At 37.5% G+C, this 22,511-nt stretch overlaps 2 protein-coding genes across 3 annotated transcripts; both read right to left on the reverse strand.

Moving 5' to 3' along the window:
• Positions 1 to 1,177: 1,177 nt before the first annotated feature.
• Positions 1,178 to 6,398, reverse strand: LOC121405964. Its single transcript, XM_041596961.1, has 2 exons — positions 6,243 to 6,398; positions 1,178 to 3,779 (listed from the first exon to the last, which is right to left on the reverse strand). The coding sequence occupies exon 2, from the start codon at positions 3,738 to 3,740 to the stop codon at positions 1,587 to 1,589; it is 2,154 nt and encodes a 717-aa protein (XP_041452895.1). The 5' UTR covers positions 3,741 to 3,779; positions 6,243 to 6,398; the 3' UTR covers positions 1,178 to 1,586.
• A 5,706-nt stretch (positions 6,399 to 12,104) lies between these two features.
• On the reverse strand, positions 12,105 to 18,457 carry LOC121406248. 2 transcript variants are annotated; one of them, XM_041597268.1, is made up of 2 exons: positions 17,635 to 18,457; positions 12,105 to 13,835 (listed from the first exon to the last, which is right to left on the reverse strand). In XM_041597268.1, the coding sequence occupies exon 2, from the start codon at positions 13,823 to 13,825 to the stop codon at positions 12,905 to 12,907; it is 921 nt and encodes a 306-aa protein (XP_041453202.1). In that variant the 5' UTR covers positions 13,826 to 13,835; positions 17,635 to 18,457; the 3' UTR covers positions 12,105 to 12,904. The 2 variants fall into 2 exon arrangements, with proteins under 2 accessions (XP_041453202.1, XP_041453201.1); XM_041597267.1 differs by having other exon boundaries at positions 12,107 to 14,128; positions 17,635 to 18,456.
• Positions 18,458 to 22,511: the final 4,054 nt, after the last annotated feature.

Raw genomic sequence — 22,511 nt, forward strand, 5'->3', positions numbered from 1 at the left:
CAACGAGGCCCAGGAATTGCTTTTCGCATGACATATTCTTATAAGATACTTATCGGTCCTTCTTACTTTTATATTTCAAATATACTGATTGAAATTTGAATAAACATGAAACGCATTTCTATTACTTAGACCAGAATTGATTGATAACGACGTCATTGCACATATATGGTGATGATTTGTACCTGGTTGCTAAGAAAGCATGAATGCTTGTAAGCAAGCAACCAGAGGACCGACTGCTTAAGGTCCTCTCCGAAGGACCTGGTACTGATGAATAATGCCTTACCAAAGGGAACTAGCGCACCAAGTGGGAATCGAACCCGGGTCACCGAAATACGAATCCCCCGCTCTACCGACTGAGCTATCGCGCCTCCTCACATGCGACATGTTCTTATTTGTAGGAGTAATTAGTAAATCATCTTCAACCAGCATGTCCGCTTAAATGTAGTTGGTTTACTTGCATTGATACACAAGGTCGATTTATATTTATATATAACAGTCACACCAACAAAACGATTCCGCATCCACCAATAGCACATCATTGGTAATAACGTTAAAACTTGGATCGTTCATGTCGATCTGGAATCCATTCCACTGGAATGACTGTAACATTGAAATAATTCTGAATATGTCTCACAAATAGAGTTCTTGTAGCTTATCCTCGCCTGGAAATTACCCTGACTTTACCAGATGATTCTGAATGCGTATATAGATATACGTTTATCTAATGAGGTGTTGCTACACTGTTAGAAAATTTATCCTTAAAATAATAGAAGTTCCTGCAGCAGACTCTCGAGAAGACCTGTAATCTTACCAGATCATGTAAAATTACAGGAAATTGGTATTTGGTGTATGGAACTTTACAAATTTCCTTTAATAAAACACCCTTTTCCCCTTCTTAAACAGACCTGTTCTGTTAAATTGCAGAAAAGTTCCTGTTTTATGAATTTACAGAATGATTGCTTTCTGCAAAATCCCTTTTTTCTGTAAAATCAGGGTATTTTTAACATTGTAAAAATTTGCGATCAATTGCAAGTCCATTTTCAGTCCCTAAATCAATCATTAGATTTGAAATTATTTGCAAATTTGCAATTGAATACTAATCTGCTTCTTGTAACAAACAGTGTGATCTTATTTGCTAGAGTTAGAATTGATATAAGTATAATTGTAAAAAAAAAAATATTTATTCATTTTCCAACACATGGGCTGGATAGCCCTCTTCAGCCTAACGGCTGTTCTTCTGAACAACATAATATTTGCAGATGTTTTCTTGCAACACCCCCTGAAACATCTAGTTCTTATGAATTATCCGCGCTTGGCAAGAAAAAAAAAACTGTGATTTCACCACACGACACACTTCGTGCGTTAACCCTGCAAGTGATATCATGGTACAGTAAATGACCCACAGGGGGTTGAAAGCCTATTTTGAATGGCATACAGTCGGCATGTAGTATGACTGTAGGATATTTCTCATCAAAAGTTCACACGACTTTCCAAAGTTGATAGAGTAAACATTTCCAAATGCAAACGGACAAATTAAATAACTAAGTATGGAACATCCGTTGAAATGTAAGGTTCAGATGATAAGCTCAAAGTTCTTCAACTTCATCTTCTGACAGCGAGACACCATCTAGTGAACCTACTTCAAAGTCATCCTCATCTTCCTTTTCTTGATGCCTTTCAATGCCAGTCATTTTTGATGTCTGGTAAAGCTCCCCTGTTTCATCATGTTGTCTACCCTCGTTACCAAATCCATTTTTGCTACTTAATTGTAGGTTCCTCGTCCCATGTGTAATATCTCCAAGTGCGTCTTCCTCGTTTTCGTCATCTTCGTCAGCCTCTTCCTCTGCCTCATCAATCCTCATTTCATATTGACCATCAATGTTATCGCTTTCATCCTCCTCCTCTTCCTCAACGTTTAAATCGCCAAAACTACTTCGGTTGTACCCTGTGTTATGATGAGATTTCATGCGAGGATGAGGCCGTTGTCCAAAGCTAAGGGGGTTTCCCCCTTTCTCCTTCTCATTTCTACCAGCCTCATCATCTTCTTCCTCTTCCTCCATCACATCCTCCCGCTCACTCTGGCTGCCGTCCTCAGCCAGCGTCTCCATCTGCAGCGGTCTTGTGAATGATGACGATGATGCCGCGAGAGATGCAAGACCTCCGCCCACTTCCGGTCGCCCAATCCTTGGAGGCCGCGATCTCCCGGGTGTCTTACTTAACATCCCACTGCTGCCACCAAAGGAGCCAACTTTCGGAATCTTTCTTTTGGGATCACCCATTCCGCAAATGCGTGGGCTACTAGGTTTTGTTCTCTCTACTTTGGGTTTGACAGTTCCTTCGGCATCCAAGTCTCGTATTGTCATACTTGATTTCTGGAGAATGTCTGTGAGAGGGGGAGCGTCGGGAAGTTTGTACTCTTGCTTCGCTCCTGCGTAAAATCGCGGTTGACTCTTCTGTCGTTGGATTTCCTCGCGCGTCATGAGTGGTGGGCAGAAGTAATTCGCAGGATTTTCTCGGTCCTCCTCTTTCCTGATGATGAGTTCGATTTCGGTTGGAGGTGGCATAGTGTTAAGACTATTAACGGGAGACACAAGATCTTTCATACCCGTGTAGCTCCCCCGCTGTTTTAGTATCTGAGCTCTCAAATCAGTGAAGTTACTGAAGAAGTGAAGCTTGTCTGGAATAGAGAACGCACTTATTCTTCGTTTGGCAGCGCCCTTCCACTTTTCCCTAACCTCTTTCCTCCGAGCATCAGCCTTCTTTCGCTCGCAAAGTTCAAGAAGTCTATCACGAGAAAACGATCGAGATGATATATATCCATCAGCTACTCCTTCTAGGATATCCAATTGGCTCAACTCTGGGAAGAGTCTCTGAACTAAGGTGATTGTTGACATGTTCTTTGGTGTCATGTGAATGCTTGGGAAGGAAGAGGTGTTACGGTCAACGAAAGTGTTCCTCTGTGTTATCTTGGAGCAGTCGTAACAATGTCTTGGGCCAAGGACGTCGCAACATTCTCGAGACAAATCACTCGTTGATTCAAATATTTCTTCGTTCATATAACTTTCAGCTCTAGAACATGGTCTCTCCCGATACCTCCGCATGAGGTAACGCTCCTCATTTGGTTTACGGACCTTACGAGCTGATCTAGATTGCGAAGCATCTGGACGCCGTTTGTTGCCTTCACCGTATAACCGACAGGATTTGCTCCTCTCCCGTGTTTGTATTTCATGTTTTGCTGCCAGATCAATGACCTGGGTTCCATTCATACCATTCTCAGCTTCACCATCAACATGTTTGGAAAGGGGAGCAGTCTGGCATCGGTCTGGTAAGAAGGTCCGAACTCCAGAGTACAGTCTCGTTGATTCACAGCGCGATGCATTCCGTGTGCTGACATCATCAGCACTTCCTCTTAGGTCGAACAGACTTGAGAATACTACAGGAGAGCCAAAATTTGAAATTGACCCAGAGGTTGGTCGTTGAGACAAAGAATCATCGATGACCTCAGAAAGAAGTCCTGGGAAGAGACTCTCTGTCGTCTTACGCTGCTCTTCAGCTTGCATCCGTGCCTTTCGTGACTCTGAGAAGTCTGGGGATATGCTCTTTGACCATTCGAAGACCACATCATCTTCGAAGGACAGTATTTCTTCTGGAGGTGGTGCTCGGCATGGTCTGCTGAGGTTCGGCTGGGGGACATCAACTCGAGAGCTTGTCCTAGGGCTGGCTCTTCCTTTAATCAGCATAGTAGTGTATCAGACCCGGCGTTCAAGACATCTCGAAATCTGAAGGAATGATAATAATGATAATGACAGCTAGATTATATATATATATGAAAAAATATTAAGTTGTATGTTTCTTATGTTTACTGTGCTCTTTCGATGGTGAAGACAACCATCTTCTATCATTATGGATGATATGAGAGCCAAATAAGCTCAAGTGTGATATCTTTATTGTCAGTGATGTATTAACAATTGGCTATCCATACTTAATCCACAACTTTAAACCTGAGTTAAAGTTAAACCCGACTTCAGAATACGGGCCATTGAGTAACTTTATGGAGGTTTGGAAAATCTAATTTGTGTGGCTCTACATGCAAAGGAAACCATTAAAAAATACCTCACGAGCACCATTACATGCTTCGCAATAGGTTCGAACAGACCTGGTGGAAATTCTGGAACTATTTCAGAAAACAATAACTATGTGAAAATTAAGTAGCTAATTTCCCCTTTTTGAAAACTGGACCTTTTATCAAGTTTGCAGGAGTGACTTATTTTTATTTCATATTTAATATGGTATTTTGTCCCATTTTATATGGCATTCATGATGCATACCGGGTCGTAAAAAGTATTTATATTGATATCGTTATAATCATTTTTATTTTATCATCAAAACATCATTGACACTATGTATCCACATTTTGATCAAATATGACAAAGATAGCCGTTACTCATTGATCACTGGTACGTGTAATCAACGATATTTCATAGTCCAAAGTTCCTCCTTAACTCGAAACACAGATTAAACATCACAATAAGAGGTTATCAATGATATGAATAACCATTCGAAATAAAGTTAGTAGTGTAAATTTCAAATCTACATACTGCAATAACTCTGATCATGAATATCACTTTGCCTATCAATGTAATACTATAACTACATGTATCCGGTCTAATAGAAAACATTATATATAAGTCGTCCGCCAACCTAAAGGTTATCAAACCACCGTAAATGTTAATGGTCATGTTATTATCAAAATATTATTTTTTTTACGAAACGTTTAGGTATAATATTATAAATACTAATTGAAATGTAAGTTGGTAGCGTTATTAAGATATAAAAAACACGAAAATGTTTTGTTTATGGAAGATATTGAAATATCTTGGAGAAAACCTTTGAAAATACTACCATTAGACATTTAGTCAATCATGTTTCAGAAATGTTAAACATGAGGAATATAATGTAAAACGTCATTGGGAATTTTGTGAATACCTGTGTTGGCATTATTATTCATTTCAACTTCGGTGATTGTTAATATGGTTATTAAACTTATTGTTACTGCTTTTTTATCATCATAGTTATGATTATTCTTATTATTGAAATTATTTCTATTATCATCATCATTACAACCATACACTCATTTTGATTATTATCGTTATCAGCACCTCCATCATCATGATCATTAATGATGTATTGATTGTCCTTAAGTTCTTATTATTAGTAGTAGTATATCGATTGTCGATAAATATCTAAACTAGAAGAAAACAACTTAGTTCGGAGTAATATTAGCTAATACAAACTATTGGCAATTCTACCATAATTATTCATATTACTACTTAAAGGACAAGTCCACCCCCCAAAAAAATGATTTGAATAAAAAGAGAAAAATCCAACCAGCATGGCACCGAAAATTTCATCAAAATCGGATGTAAAATAAGAAAGTTATGACATTATAAAGTTTCGCTCAATTTCACAAAACAGTTATACGCACATCCATGTTGGTTCATCAACTCTCAAAAAAATTAAATATCGTATAATTCAAACAATAAAAAAAAAACAGATATCATCGAGTGACTCATTTGCATGTCACTGAGTTGTGCATATCACTGTTTTGAGAAAATCAAGCGAAAGGCTTTAAAATGCCATCTTAAAATGCTTTCTTATTTTACATCCGATTTTGATGAAATTTTCAGTGTCATGCTAGCTTGATTTTTCTCTATTTATTCAAATCAACATTCTGCTTGGATGGACTTGACCTAACACAAAAATCATTATAAATCATCGTCAATCGAATTTTTCAATGTGTCTTGAACACAAGTTGAAAAATAATACCATTGATTGTATACCTCCTCCGCGACTTTCATATTAGGCCTATAATAAATATTGTCCAACATTTTTAGTGAGACGACAGGCCTACCTTATGATAATGACCCATTCACTTTATTTGATTTCAGATTTATCTTCCATAAATTTGGAAGGCAGGGCAATTAAAAGTAAAGCGCTGAACGGGATTGTGTTCATGTAGAAGAGAAATACATGTAAATACTCCCTTAGTCTTCTCGTGTAATAATGTACGGGGACTTTCAAGAAACGTCCGGTTACAAAATGAATGAATGGGACATTATTCGCACGGTAACTAAGGACGCACTTTCCCTAAATCCCGTATCATGCTTTTAAAATATACAATTTAACATAATATTCATATCGGTCATATAATCTCACAGCACATAAATATTGTCACTACTTACATGAGTTTGGTGGTGTCAAGGAGCTTAAGAAATATGAAATTGTTTGTCTCGATATCCAGAGTTTGGAAGTGTGTTTACTGAGCGAGCAGTCATACAGCCTATACAGTACAAATACAGTACACCTCCCGCACCGTACAGGTAAGAGACTGGGATCTTATTGAATATGGACCTCTTTTGAGGCAGGGGTCGACCTTTTGTCATAATAGATGACTCTATAGAATTGTACGGGTTTATTTGGCGGTCTGTGGTTTATTGAGGGTGAAAAGAAAATCAATAACGCGTGGTTACCGATATCGCGATTATTACGATACCGATAGTGCTTTTTTGTCGTCTGCTCGAGTTGAAGGTTGTACCCCTTTGAAGAGAAGTTAGAAAACAAATGATGAAAACCGCTATTCCAGGTACTTTACAAACACTCTAAGGAAAAGAACAAGGTGGATAATGTTCATGGACAAAAAGCTTGTATAATGAATGAGGTACTAGCTATTAAAAATGTATGATATTCAATAGTATGTAAACACGAACCCTCTGCCCTTGATTCAACTCATCCAGGCCCCCAAAACTCGATGTTTAGATCTGACCATCTTAAGAACATTTTAATTGGTGATGTGAGTTGTAATTTGTTATTGTTGTCTTAGCAAAGCCACATGCCATGTTTTCTTTCTATTAAACATATTTTTTTATCACTGTATAGATGAAGTATATTTGAAAAGGCGTTCGTACACGAATTATTTTGTAAGGAAGGCATTACTAGAACTTATTCATTGAAAAAAGTTCATTTGTGATCAAATTTGTTATTAAATTGTGTGATTTGAAGCTGTATGCTACATGCATGATCTGTAAAGTTGAATTCGTCCTTAATTTGTGATTTGTCATGCAAATAATTGTTTTATTTTCGGAGTCAGAGAAAGGGGGAAATAAAGTCCACCCCAGAAAATGTTGATCAAAATAAATAGAGAAAAAATAAATCTGGCATCCTGCTGAAAATTTCATAAAAATCGGATGTAAAATAAGTAAGTTATAACATTTTAGGTTTTGCTTATTTTTCACAAACTTTATGTACAACCCAGTGACATGAAAATGAGACAGTTGATGATGTCCCTCACTCTCTATTTTTTGTTGCTTTTTTATTATTTTAATCATCAGATTAAACAGTATTTCATTTTTTACAGATATGGCAATACGGACCAACTTGACTGAAATATACTGCATTGCTAATTCAACATGTTCCGGGAGGAATTAAATGGGTTTTTTTCACTTGGCAATGAGCATGATGAGGAGAAGATTAGAATATTTCATATTTTATACAATAAAATACAAAAGAAATAGTGAGTGGATGACATCATCAGTCCCCTCATTTGCGTACTGACCAGGATGTGCATATTAAGTGAAACATTAAAATGTCATAACTTTCTTACATGTATTTTACATCCGATTTTGATGAATTTTCAGTGTTGTCCTTGTTGGATTTTTCACTTTTGATTTATAACGCAACTCTTTGTTTGGGTGGACATGTCCTTTAATATTACAGATCGAGGGATCGAAGCGAATGAGCTAGCGAGGATGTCATTTGTGCAAGTTGAAATTGAAGGATTTGGAGCACATCGATGAAATTCGGGTTGGATTTTGGTGAAAAAATTCTGAAAGAGCACCCTCGATTAAAATGCCTTTCTCACGTCTACCACCAAAGCTCTTCGGTATAAGAAAGGGTCACAGTCTGTCGTTTTTACCATCCCTTGAGAAATCCTTTCCTTCTTTATCATACATTTTAGTCCACTGTCTTGTTAATCGTAGAGTCTATTTGCTTGATTGATTTCTAGTCAAACAGTGATTACTGTGTGTATTGAATACCCCTTCCATTCGCGACACACACACACCGTCCAACAGATACATTGCTTAATTAACAGTGTAGTAAAATCACGCGAAATCGTCATTACGCAAACATGTAATAAAATGAGGTCACCACAGTGAATCGATAACAGCGAGAGCGCTGCACATTGCCAGCGGTTCACGGAGATTTGCACGCAAAACCTATGAGAAACGAGCGAGAGCGAACGATTCCACGAGCTCTTCCCCCTTCTTTCCCTTCCCGGCGATTTGTCCCAAAACAAAAGGATTTCTGCAAAGTACGATACTTTGTTTTTCAACTTTATTAGCATTCGATCTATCCGCGCCGATTTTTTTTTTTACCGTGGCATTTTGTTATAAATTACCAAAAGAACCTGTACATCAGTTTTGCCGAGCTGAATAAAACGACTGATAGGCGTTTATGACAGCCGTCATTCACGTAAACTTTTGTATCCGATATGTAAACTTTCATTCTACACGTAGTGTACTGATCAATATGCACACAACGTCGTACTTGAAGGTTCGTTATAGTATTAATATTCATAGGTGATAGCAACGGGGAACATAAGATTGACATGTACAATAAAAACCAGTAAAAACTATTTAAAAATGATGAGTCCTTGATGCAGTTCACCGACACAGTGAAGGATCAGAATCGTCAATTACAAAACAGATGAACATGATGAAATTATAAAACTTACATGACTTGTCCAATATCGCATGAATCATTAATATCCCTTATTTTTCCTTTGGCTTATGACTGTTAAGTGCAGAAAAGGGGGAAACGGTGAATAATTTGGTACTGGCTGTATGGTCCCGTGGTCAGTTAGCGTGCGTGTTTGTAGGCCTACAAGGCTACATTCACAATGATCACGTCGATGGTCAGAGAACAATTTCCCTCATTCATCTCAATCCTCTCTTATCATGCTTATCATTACATGTATCATGTGTATACCAGGGAGATGGGGTTTAGTGTGTGCATTAACGTGTGCATACAAGGAAAGATAGCCGAGGTATAGGCCTTAGTTTGTGTGTAAGTTCATTGGGCATGTTGGGTCGTCTCTTCGGTCAAGAGCGTGGGTGCTGTGTGCATCATTGCACGGTGCAAGCTTGTGTGTCAAATACGCGCGAAACGACTAATAACAGGCTACAAAAATCACTCGACCATGCTGCCGCTATGCGAATTCGGTGTGCGAAGATTACGTAACTTTCACCGAAATTAACGCTACACCGTAATGACGATTTCTCGTTATTTTACTACACTGATTAACTCTCTCTTCACTCCCCCCCATCTCTCACCCTCTCTCTCACTCTCTCTTTTTCTCTCTCTCGCTCCCCTTCTATTTCTCCTACTCTCTTTTTATTTGTCTTTCCCCTTCATTTTTCAAATCCCCCTCTTCATGTCCTGACACATAATCTCTACTCGAGCGTGCTTGTCAGGATAACGTGTTAAAATAGGGAAGATGTGGTGGTCTTGCACGATTTCCTGAGAACCTTTAACCTTTCTTACTAGAATTATCAAGACAGCAATTATAACAAAAACTGACTAGTTTGCCTATTTAAAATAAAAACAACAACCCATCGACTCTCAAGAAAACAAAAGGAAGGCGCATGCATTCTCTTAAAAGTAGAATTAAACTTTGGCGATCGAAATACGGCACTCAGATTTCACTTTCAGTTTACTATATCATAAGATGATAGAGTACTTTTTAAAGGGGCATTTAACCCTGACGAATAGTTTGCTGTAAAAATCCCAGCCCCCCACAAAAAATAATAATAAAATGAAATGAAATAAAAAGAAATTTAAAAGAAATAAAATGTGGTAAACAAAATAAATAAAACAGTTCGGTGAAGGTAAAAAAAAATCCATCAAAGATTACGACAGTTTTTTTTAGAACTATATGTTTTGGATTTGTGGCGTCATTAACGAGCAGCTACCCTATATGATTTATTTGAATATACTGAAGGTACCAAAAATAGGGTCCTTGGAGAAACTGATTTTTCATTGTTTTTTCTTAATTCACGATACATGGAAAGCTGCAGGCATAATATTGACATGTCACAAATCAGAAATTAAGTTATCAACTTTTTTAATCATTGATGGATTTACCTCAAAACTTCACAATTTTTATTCTGCTCTTTTTACAATAATTATTTGTTAGGGTGAACTTCCCCTTTAAATATGTTTTAATATATAGAATGAAAAGAAGGGTGAAACCAAGCAGAAACTGAAATCTTTCGAGGCATTTAGTTCATTAATAAATACGCAGAGTTATGACAAGATCATCAAGATGATCTCACTTCCTAACATAAAAACGTAAATATTTTTATGGTTGATAGAAAATAAGCAAAATAACAGTGGGTATTTGTAACAAGCGGGAATACCACCCACTCAATATGAAATGTTCAATGTTATGTTCGCTGGAATTATATTGATGTGTTTATTGGTGTTTTCTTGAAATGTGTACACTCTAAAAACACTGTACCCAATAGATAAGGCACATTTATGTTTGCTGGGCAAAATGATACCTAATATTGTGTAATATTTACCCAATGTTTCGTTTGAAATGTAGCCATAAGACGTGCATTTCGCCGAAATATGTGACAAAATTTCACCCAACAAACGTGTATGTTCCCTTTTTACACATTATTGGGTAAATTTTTACTCAATAATTTTTAGAGTGTAGGGCCCTATTAGTTATCCCAAACGAAGCATTTTTTTTCTTATTACATACTAATTATACATAACAAAATCATAACAAATATAAATCAGTATTATTTGTTTTTATATGAAATTTAATGTCATCAGATAGAACATAATATCATTCTATTATTATTGAAATATGAGAATATCAAACCAATGGATATACAGTATATAATGAAATGTTTGGCAAGCATGCAAAGAAATAAGTATTAAAAATGGCACATGTTGTAGAGTAAATCATAATATTTAAGTACACATATGTCATTCACTCGAAAAATAACTTTAAAAAAGAAGTCAAACTTGATGATACTAAGCGAAATAGAGAATGCTCTAATGAGAAAAAGGGTAATGAAAGTTTAATTAAAAAAAAAATCCCAATCATTCTTGAAAAAAAATGCTTCAAGAGATTTATTTTGGAATTCTATTTTTGTTGTACTTATGACGATCGTAACCATTTATTTCTAAACTGTATCATTATTATTGACAGCAATTGCGTTTCCGATCTGGAGCAATATGGAATGACTATTACCATAATGCACATGGACACTATATATATTGAAACTCAGAACGTCTAGTGGAATAGAAAATAATTACTAAACTAATAGACATGGGAACGTCCCGGAAAAAGTAATCATCTTGTAACAGTTCGAAAAACTGGCATGACTTATCCCCTTAATTTCTAATTGAATATTTAGCACTTTAATAACTAAGTTAAAATTGCTGACTGGGGGTACTTCATCAAGTCCCTCACTCGTTTCGTCTGTTTGTCATGAAATCGACTCGTCGACATACGGTTTGTCTCAAACTCGACTTATCTTAGTCATGAACATCAAGTCATCTTGAGGAGATGCGGTAGCCCACCATCTCGTCTTCTTCGAATCGTCTTGGCGAAATACAGCATCTTGGATTCTTGTTTTCATCAAATAGACTCAACAAGACAAGATACATTGTCATCATCAAATCGACTTGAGGAGATACGACATTTTTATGGAAGCTTAAAGGTGCCACCAAGATGTCGAGATAATTATATTGGGAAGTCGACATCTTGCGAGCGAAATGACCAGATGATGAGATCCCAGATCCCATCATGTCCACATCTTTCAGAAGAGATGATCAGATGACAAGATCCCGGATCTCGTCATGTCTACATCCAGTGGAAGAGATGATCAGATGTCATGATCTCGTAACTCGTCATGTCTACATCTTTTAGAAGAGATGATCAGATGACATGATCATGGATCAAAGATCTTGTCATCTGATCTTTTCTATCAACATGTCGACTTCCCAAGATGATTATCTCAACACCTCGGTGGCACTTTTAAGCTTCCATACATTTTTGTCTATGGAGTTTCGTCATCTCGTGTACTAATACTTATCAAGTCAATTTGAGAACATTTCATCATCTAGTCATTTTTTTTTAATTCTCGTCCCCATTATGTCGACTTGAGTAGGAGTATATATCCCATCTTATATTCTTGTCATTTAGTCATCACCAAGTTGACACGAGTAGATGGGGAATTTTGTTATTTTGTGTTCTATTCAACACTAATTGATGGAATACGGCTTCTGAGATACAGCATCTTGCCTTTTGCTTTTTCAATCGACAACATGAGATACGAAATCTGATTTTTGTGTATGTTCTCATCATCTTTAGGTATCTTAATTTCTCATCCCGCCTCATCAAGCCGACACCCTACCCTATCATAATGTGTACTCAAGTTTTTATTATGTCGCCTATTTCTGGCCCTGAATTATCTCATAATCTCTGTGCACATGTGCATTTTAGGCTTCTGTGTGAATAATGACTGACCAGGTTGATGAAGAGAACACAGTTGAAGACAATTAATAATGAAGAATTACAACTACATCTCTATGAAAAACACTATGTGTTGGGTAAGAACAAAAGATACATCACTGTTAGGTATAAAACAGTTTCCAAATATATATTTTGTAATCTGGGTAAAACTAATAGGAGCATCTAGGAGCGCCTTGAACACCTAGCAAGGTGGACAGGCGTGCTATTATACTACATCATTTATTGTTTAAAAGATTTTCCCAATATTGTGGAGAAGAGTTATTACTTAACATTTTGGACGGAATTATCCATCATTCACCTTAAACATTGACCAGGAGTATACTCAAAGACGTCATTCTGTGTGTTAAAACGAACTAGTCTTGATCCATCAGGTGTATTCCTCCCCGGACTCTCTCCTCCCCAAACCTGACCATTTATTTCACCATTGTTAGCGTGTACCTCTGTGTATGCACTCATTGCCAGATTCGCCACCTTTTCAGCCGTGTTCGCATGGCCAGACCGCATTCTTTTAGAACCGAATGCAGTCGATTTGGTCTGAGATCGCATCTTCGCTCGACGGAGTGGGGCCAGATCTTTAAATGTACTTGACTTATCGGTTTCTAAAGGGTAATCTCCCACACGATTGTTTGTTTTATCGGTTTCCTTAATGGTCCCAGAGGTTGATGACACTTCAGAATCAACAGGTGCTCTGCTTTCCTCCGATATGGTACTCGCTCTGCTCGAGAAAAACACCGGTCCACCATGTTGTGCCCTGCGCGTAAGCCTGCTTTCCGTATGCGGTCTGTCTTGCAGTAACGCGCGGTGCGAATCGCGCGTTCTGTAGTGCGACAGTTCGGAATGCGATCTCGCGAGTCCATGCGTGAAACTCGACGTCTGTACAACGTCTCTACCCTCATCCCTTTTAGTCAGTGCTAGTCGAGGCAAAGTTGCGTAAGGATTCTTTGGCAATTGTAAGTTCAACATCTTGATGTTACTCGTCTCTTTCCCAGTGATCGTGGGGAAGGACGATTGGAAATTTCCGGTCAGTTGCTGTACTGCAACTGGACTCATCAAATCGAATTTCGTGATATCTTTGAGGCACAACGCTGGCCGAACAGGACTATTACCATCTTTCCTCTTATCACCAGTCCTCGGAGACGTGAAATCCCCACTCTTGTTCATACTTCCTCCCCTCGATGTCCCAAGCGATCGAATAGAACCTGTCGTCGATGGCATTGTTGGCCGTCTAGGAGAGTGAATTGGAATAAACATGAGTTTAGTGTTGTTCGACATACTGATTTATATCTTTCCATTTGAGATGAAAATATATTCCACTTTTCAATCAGAAAGCCTATACAGTATTGTTCTGAAGTGATGCACGTAGTCCTTTAACTCTTTGAAAGTGGCCGCTGCTTACATTCAGATCTCAATAGGGAAGGGTATCCTCAGACTATACGTCACATTGTCAACAGATGACGCTCTTTCTCTAACCAACACATTCTCCTCGAGGCTCAATGTTGTCGTTGTCGAGTTTCAGGGCTGTAGGAAAAGCAGAAAATGAAATAAGCGAGGATTGGGTCTGTAAAACGATAAAATCATTAAATATTTGGAGATGATCTTATAAAGTAAATAAAGCGATAAGATTTGTGGAACAGCCTGAGTTTAAATCAAAGACACAACCGGTTGGATGAATTTCAACAATTCAACATAAAGCGAAATTATCCTACTGCATGGCAAGCGTTATAATACAAATCTCACCATGAACTTCGATGTCAGAAGAAACAAAAATCATGGTGTAATGAAACATTAATATTGTATACTAGTACTAGTTATCAGGCATTCCAATCAACATAATACAATACAGAAACTAACTATGACGAATGTACAGAGTTAATTTAGGCCCAAATGTTCCGAAGTTGAGAGGTATTTTTATTTTGTGTATAATACAAAGAGTGTAGGCCAATTATTCTGCAACCTAAATCATCCAGTGATGTAACGGTAACTATATTACACACATTGAAAAAAAAAGAAACACCTAAACTAAATCATTCTGCCGAGACAGGTCGATTTTACTAGACCCCCATAAACATAACATTCTTAAACACATAGCCGACACCTATTATACCTTTAAAATCTATAAAATGAATAATACAAAAGGATGGCTTCGTTACGGTGAGGGGTGTTAAAAAAAACATCGGGTGCGTCGACACTTATTATATATCCCCTTTGCAGGGATCAATCTTTATCTAGTTCTTTGATACTTCCTTGTAAATCGATAAATGCTATGGATTTCATTTCTAGGTTTTGATGAATTCAACCTGGTATATCCAGTCGATCCATTGATACTTATTTCATGGCTTGCCTTATTTGTTGGTGGTCTGTTGAAATTACACCTTTTTAAAGTAGGGTCCAGTTTAAGAAACAGTTAAATCAGCTGCGACGAAGTCAGAGGGAATTGATGTACCGAATCAAATTGGTATGCTTGCATGATTGTAGAGAAAGAACTACTGTGTAAAGTTTTGAAATTGTTTGATACTTTTTAAACTTGCTTAAAACGATGAACAGAAGTTGTTAGAGAGACAGGTTCAAACAACAAGCCTAAATTGTGTGTTGACAGTGTTGTCATTACAAAGCGCATACATTCGTAATTCCGAAGTTTCGTTATTCCGAAGGTTCGGATATTTCGAAGGTTAGTTATTCCGAAGGTTCGTTATTCCAAAGGTTCGGATATTCCGAAGGTTCGTTATTCCGAAGGTTCGTTAGTCCAAAAACGAAATGAGGTTCGTAATTCCGAATGTTCGTTAGTCCGAAAACAAAGTGAGATTCGTAATTCCGAAGGGTCGTTAATCCGATAACGAAATGAGATTCGTAATTCCGAAGGTGCGTTAGTCCAAAAAACGTAATGTTTAACGAACCTTATTTCGTTTTCGGACTAACGAACCTTCGGAACAACAAACCTTATTTCGTTTTCGGATTAACGATCCTTCGGAACAAAGAACCTCATTTCGTTTTCGGACTAACGAACCTTCGGAACATCGAACCTTTTTTCGTTTTCGGATTATCGAACCTTCGGAATAACGCCACAAATGTTCGGATTAACGAACCCTTTTACGTTTTCGGATTAACGAACATCGAGGTATAGGCAATTTACGTGTTTCGGAATTACGGACCTTCGGAATTAGGAAGTGTAACCTTTACAAAGTGGCCAGCATGGTCACAAAGGTATTTATCAGAAGATCTATTTATGAGATTCCACAACCCTCTACACGATTACTATTCTAAAAGCTTTGACTTTGATGGATTTCTAAAAGGTAATAAACGAAAAAATTATCAAAATGACAAACATAAATAAAAAGGTAAAACTCTCCTACGTAGTGAGATTGCCATAACAACTAAGAGTTAATCCCATCGTGGAAATATCTCACAGAAAATAAATCTATTCTGAATCGATTGTGTTGTTCTATCTGTGGACATGGTGGAAGTGCCGCGGCCGAGTGGTCTAAGGCGCCTAGCTATACATGGAAAGTCCGGAGTTCGATCCCTATGCCCGTGAGCAAGGCACTTATCTACAATGCTCTTTTATCCTGCTTTCAAATAAATGGAAATGCTATATGCATTATTGGTAACTAGGAGTGCACTTGTTAAAAAAAATCTATATGTATATATATATATATACATATCATATCACTTGCATTTACTTCGTTAAATTTGTTTCCATTTTGTGTGTGTAGGGGGGGACTTTAATACCCCCCGCACCAATCCATCTACCTACTCTAACCTTGCCTCATTATTGTGGTTTGCTTTGTCTCTATGACAGATTTTATATTGTTAAAAGGGAATTTAATTAGGTGCTTTGATCATTGTCAGATTTAGACCGCAGTGAGACAAATACCCTTCACTGTATAGATCTGTGATTTTATAAATAAAATATCTACTGTTGCCAATAATGACGTATCTTGTTCTCATTCATCTCCATTTTTAATAATCATTATTATCCTACACTTTCTCCTTCTTTTCTTCTTCTTGTTTTTCTTCTTTTCATCTTCTTCTCCTCCTCATCCTTCTTCTTCTTCTCCTTCTTCTTTTTTCTTGTTATTCTTTTTTTTCTTCTTCCTTTTCTTCCCCTGCTACTTCTTCTACAGCTTCATAACTATTACTGTACTACATCGACTATACCACCACTACTAAAAACACTGCTGCTGTTGTTGTTTCTGCTACTATTATTTTTACTATGATTTTTACCAGTAAATAATATTCATAAGATATCCATAAGAATTCATATTTTAATAACACACAAATTGCAAATCTTGACACAATGGCTATTGGTTTATTTTGTAAATATAAACTGATGAATGCACAAGTCTTAAGAGGTTATGTCTAAGAGTGTGTCCCAAAATGTCATTTCCAACAGCTCAGATTAATTTATCCACGCTGATATCAACCTTTACCAGTGATAATAAATATGCATACTTAAATTATACATCAAGATAATGATCATAAGTAAGACGTATACATATCTTAAAGGAATCATATCAGGACAGCTTATTCTGAGTGGATCGGCGATATACTATGTATGTGTTGAAACCATCATTCTTCGGGCAAAGATCGGCACGGCTCACCATCTTTTATTGTGTGCTAAACAAAACTTCGACACCTTGGTCCTGCTGGTTTTGTCGCACATCAAATCCAACTTAATTCTCTCTGTCAAGCTTGGAGCAGGAAACCTTTCAAGAACTTGATCTGTTCTTTATCTATTTCAAAGACGACGACAGACCTCCAGCAGACATGCACGTACTTATGGTCAATATTTACAACAGACCAAGAAAAATTGTGTGACTGCAACGCAACTATTTCTGATATTAGTTGCGCAGACTGATTTCTTTAAAAAAAGATCAAAACTAACTTCTAAAACGTTCTTCATCATGTGTTTTTAAAGCTATATAGTGATTACGAAATATTTGTGATTTCTTGCATCTCGTAGTTACTGTCTAAAAGAAGGATTAGGTTAATATTTCACTGCATGGTTATTTTCTCTAACAACTTACCAGGATTTACTTCTTAGTTGTCCACAATAATTCCAGTACATGACCAATTTCATCTTTCTTTGAGTCCGAGTTGATTGTCAATTTGTCATTCATAATTCTGCTAATGAAACGTCTCTTCTTATACCGCATACGTTAAAATCTAGTAGACTTTTATATCAGGTTGGATAGAATATTGTTCCAATGATGAGACAAGACAGAGAATGTCCTCAGTAAGCCAACGGATAAATTCGCCTGATCAGGTCCTGTGAAGTGGAAGCCAAACAGAAATACGAGGAAGCATTTCTTGGTGATTCTAGACGTTATCGCTTTTCGCTATTAATAAAAAAAATATTTCAAAAGAAACATTCAAAACATGAGCTCAGACTTCCTCATGCATGTTATAGCAATATTAGTTGGTGCGTGAACTCCACAAAGTTTATTCGTCAATCTGATCTACGACTCTATAAGACATGTTACAAGTCCATCTTCTGGTCCTAGGCCTAGAGTAGCAAGGTGCGATCCAATGGGAGCTCCGTCCGATCCCCGTACAATCAAAACTGTTCTGTTGACAAAAGAGACCCAAACATGCCAGACCTCACGGGTCTCGTTACCTCGTTACGGTCCATGAAGATGAGGAACAATAAAAACTTGTTTCTTCTCCTCAACAGCCCCCGGAACATCCTTAAGTCCGTACTATTTGCTTTGAGACTAATGAATAGACTAGTATTAGCTCAGGTAAAACAATTTATATTTGCCTGTGTGTAAGGGCTTCTTCGTTATCTGTTGGAGCAAATTGTACTGCAAACACCGCTTTAAATAAAAGACTTTCGCCCATCCTACTTTTCGCATGTGTAGCATTTTGAATGCCTAATTTCGTTTTCTCTTTCAACAGTCGTTTTTACGTTATTGTTTTGTTAATCGTGATAGAGGGTAGTATCCACAAGTGCGTTGCATATTGATTTTTTTTTAGTTTGGTTGGTAATGAGACTACGGACTGTTATATTTATGTTACATGTTAAAGACAGTTACATGGGGGAAATGGAGTAACCTTGAATGAAGGGATTTGACTGACAGAGTGGTTTTATCGGTTAGCGCCTTTGTATCGATATTATTGATCGGTAAAGTGTGAGCAATCCGTCTGTATCTATTATGCCGTCTTTTGTTCAAGCCCCCCCCCCATCACCACTACCCCACCTCTACCATCAAAACCTCTGCCATTTTCCGAGTCTCCTTTTTTCGAATTTTCATTTTAGGGTTGCCCCTAACACATATTTGTAAAATGCTTCAAACCAAATGACGTGGTTTGTTCGATTAATCTTGGAACTGTCTCTTTCAAACTCATATTCTAACCAATCCCCCTCTCCCCATTCCAGCCCCTGTCTCTCCCCTTCTATCTCTTTCCATTTATCTATCCCTGTTCTGTTCTAACTCAGTTTCTAGCCACCTCTTTCGACTTAAAGGGGAAGTTCACCCTGAAGAAAACTTTGTTGTAAAAATAGCAGAAAAAATAGTAAAAAATATTGGTGAAGGTTTGAGGAAAATCCGTTAAAGAGTAAGAAAGTTATTAGAGTTCAAAGTTTTGGATTTGTGACGTCATAAACGAGCAGCTGCCCCATGTGTTATGTAATATAAAATGCATGAATTTCATATTTTGTATGGTTCCTTATGACTTAATTTTGTTTTCTATTCACGATCGGATGTGAAATGATTTGTCTATTGATATACAAAAGGTACAGCGAAAACCATTTTCAATTTTCTGAGAAAATGAAATTTCATTGATTTTTTACCATTCGCTATGTAGGGATGCTGCTCGCATATGACGTCACAAATCAAATAATTGATATTCTAATAACTTTTTAATTATTTGATGAATTTTTCTCAAACCTTCGGCAATATTTTTTATCATTTTTTGTGCTATTTTTACAATAAACTTTTTGTCAGGGTGAACTTCCCCTTTAAAAGAAGGGTAAGAGAGATCTGGGCCGTGTGGCTGTGTCACATCCCAATAATTAAACAAAGGAAAGAAAATACCTTGCACTTAGGTCGTCAATATTACCCCTATAGTTCAATTAACAAATATTATCATATCGTCACATTGAGGTCGTCTTGCCCCCCCCCCCCCCTATGAAAACATCCTGACACCATCCCTGGCCTCAACCTTTCTCCAAAAGCTCACATCGCTTGAAAGATTTCTCAGGTGAGCCATGTTTACAAACATTGATACATTTGAACACTCGTGTCAAAAGGTTTCAATTCAAGGTGTTCTTAAGTACACAGTTGGATTAAATTCCTACTATTCTGATCGGATAAGGATTAATTTTATTTGGTCAGGTGAACACTAAGGTACATAGTAACAGAATAGGTGCTTCCTCTACTATAAAATGTGTGCTGTGGCGCGCCAAATAACAACATATCGATATAAGAGGGCGACTGAAATAGTCTAGATGATCGGTGCAAAAAATAGCAAGAATTGTTCAGATTATGGTAAAAGCATGAAATTTGGCTGACAGGTAGAGAAAATAGTGCTGAACGTTTTTAGTAGGGGGTGCCATACTGACCTCTTCTTGTATAGCAACAGTTGCTAGGTAACATATTTACCTTGACAACAACCATTTTGGGGGTTTATCTACATTTCAAAAACTATATTTTGACTTCGAAGCTCCCATTTTTCAATGACATATCAAGAAACATTCCAACCATGTATAGCAACAGTTGCTAAGCAACACATTTTCCATAGCAACTATAGATAATATTACTTAATACAACATCTGGACATAATGTTTGAATGAAAGTGGTTAGAAAATTTGTCAAGGTATGACTTTGGAGTGAAAAAAATATACCAGATCCCTAAAAAGTTCAGAGACAGTACAAATAATTATAATGCCTACATAGTAGGCCTAATCTTATCTAGGTAACAAACCTAAATTCCATATACATAATTTTACTATTTTTGCATTCTTTTTACTTACACATGACAAAGCTAACACACAGACAAGAATCATCATTGGGTCATTGAATGTGCAGATAGGATCTCTCTTGTTATGAAAATGAAACAGGGTATTGTAGTAGATGTAGCATGGAACACTCTTGTGAAAAGCACCGAACCTTGAGGGAAAAGGGAAGCTGAAATTTTATTGACATTAACTAATCGCTCCCAATTAAATGACAAACCTTCTTTGGAAGTAAATGCGAGTAATGCATCACACTTGTCAGTAAAATTTTGATATATTGACTGACTTAAATATATATGTTCAGTAGACCTGAAAAATCCTCAAGAATCATTTCCTGTATATGCACTGTAGAGCATGTACAGTATACCTGAAACAGCCTCAAGAACAATTTCCTGTATATGCACTGCAGAACATTTGCAGTAGACCTGAAACGGCTCAAGCATCATTGTCTGTATGTATGTATGTTGCGCTTTTTTTAATCTGATTATAATGCTGGACAGTTGAGTCATTTATTTTTCATAGTTTCTATCTAGATAATGAAGAAAAAATATTTGCATTATGTACAACTGTGCAGTTTCCAGTAGTTTGGGACTTTGTGCACCATTCTAGCGAATTAATAGAATGTACGTTTTATGTGTCGCACATGCCTTCACAGTGTTGGGCATATATCTAGTCCAAAATTTAGGTTAAGACTGTCTGGATTGATTATAAGTCCACTGTAAAGCACATATATGCTCGACAAAGAATATTAGAGGCAACAGAGGAATACATCAAGAAAGTTACAGCCATCACCATCTTCGGTGTAACAATGAATTGTTCGTCAATCAGAGTGTGAGAGACATTTCTCCACATAAGGACATTACATAAGGTGATAGTGCAATCAGCAAATTCATCTCCATCTGAGTTCTAAATTGGACATGCAAAAATGTATTGGAGGTATTTTGAAGGAAGAAGCATATCAGAACTGAATGCTACTGTTCTGTGCCGGGGTTTTGTGGTCGAGTATGGATCACGTCCAGCCCACCTGGGGCCTGTTGCAGAAAGAGTTGCGTTTAAACGCAAGTCCCGAACATGGGTGCTTTATTGGCTGAAAATCAAGTTGCACAAGATTTTCTGAGTTGCGTTTGATCGCAACTCTTTCTACAACGGGCCCCAAATATCACAAGTGCGTCATAATGTACATCCTACAAGATCTTTCAAGTAATGATACATGAAGGTGGAGGATCCCAGCCAAAACACCTGCAATCGGAACTGACTGGTCTACATCAACTTCTGCGAGAGCTTTGAAGTCATGATAGATGCCGGAGCAGCAGGATCCAAGCCAACAAGCCTGGAAACAGAACTGATGGTCGGTCCAAATCGACTCTTGGGAGATCTTTCACGTGATGATATCCTGAAGCTGAAGGATTGATACAGGTCAAAACACCTACAACAGAACGGACAGGTCCAAATCAACTTCTGCATGGTCGAGTTGTGATAGATCAATCATGTAGCTTCAGGATCCGGCCAACATGACTAGAAACGGAACTGATCGGTCCAAATCAATTCTCTCGCATGCAGGATCTTTCACGTCGTGATAGATCACAGAGCTGGAGGATTGATCCAAGTCAAAACAACTGGAGACGGAATTGACATGTCAAAATCAACCCCTGCACATGGCGTTAGGTCGATCCGGAAACGGTATGTAAAGCTAATATGCTCTTCATTGCAGGCTTCAAAAGGGAGGGGATAAACCACGGCAGAGTTTGTTGGCTTTTAAGAGAACGACTACTTTTAGCTAGAGATGAAGTGGTATCCAAGCACTCATTTGAAAATTACTTTCTGGCGGGATTTTGGTGTTTGATCTTGGAGCAATTTCTAATTAGTTGACTCAATCAATTCTTGGCGGTCATTTTTCATTGCTCCAAGATCAGAGATATTCAACTTGTAAGCACCCATGACCTCCTG

Source organism: Lytechinus variegatus, chromosome 19, assembly GCF_018143015.1.
Source record: "Lytechinus variegatus isolate NC3 chromosome 19, Lvar_3.0, whole genome shotgun sequence".
Classification (NCBI taxonomy): Eukaryota; Metazoa; Echinodermata; class Echinoidea; order Temnopleuroida; family Toxopneustidae; genus Lytechinus; species Lytechinus variegatus.

What these genes read in the sequence shown, in the direction of transcription:
- LOC121405964 (XM_041596961.1), bottom strand. Translation starts at nt 3,740, where the DNA reads ATGCTGATTAAAGGAAGAGCCAGCCCTAGGACAAGCTCTCGAGTTGAT.
- LOC121406248 (XM_041597267.1), bottom strand. Translation starts at nt 13,882, where the DNA reads ATGTCGAACAACACTAAACTCATGTTTATTCCAATTCACTCTCCTAGA.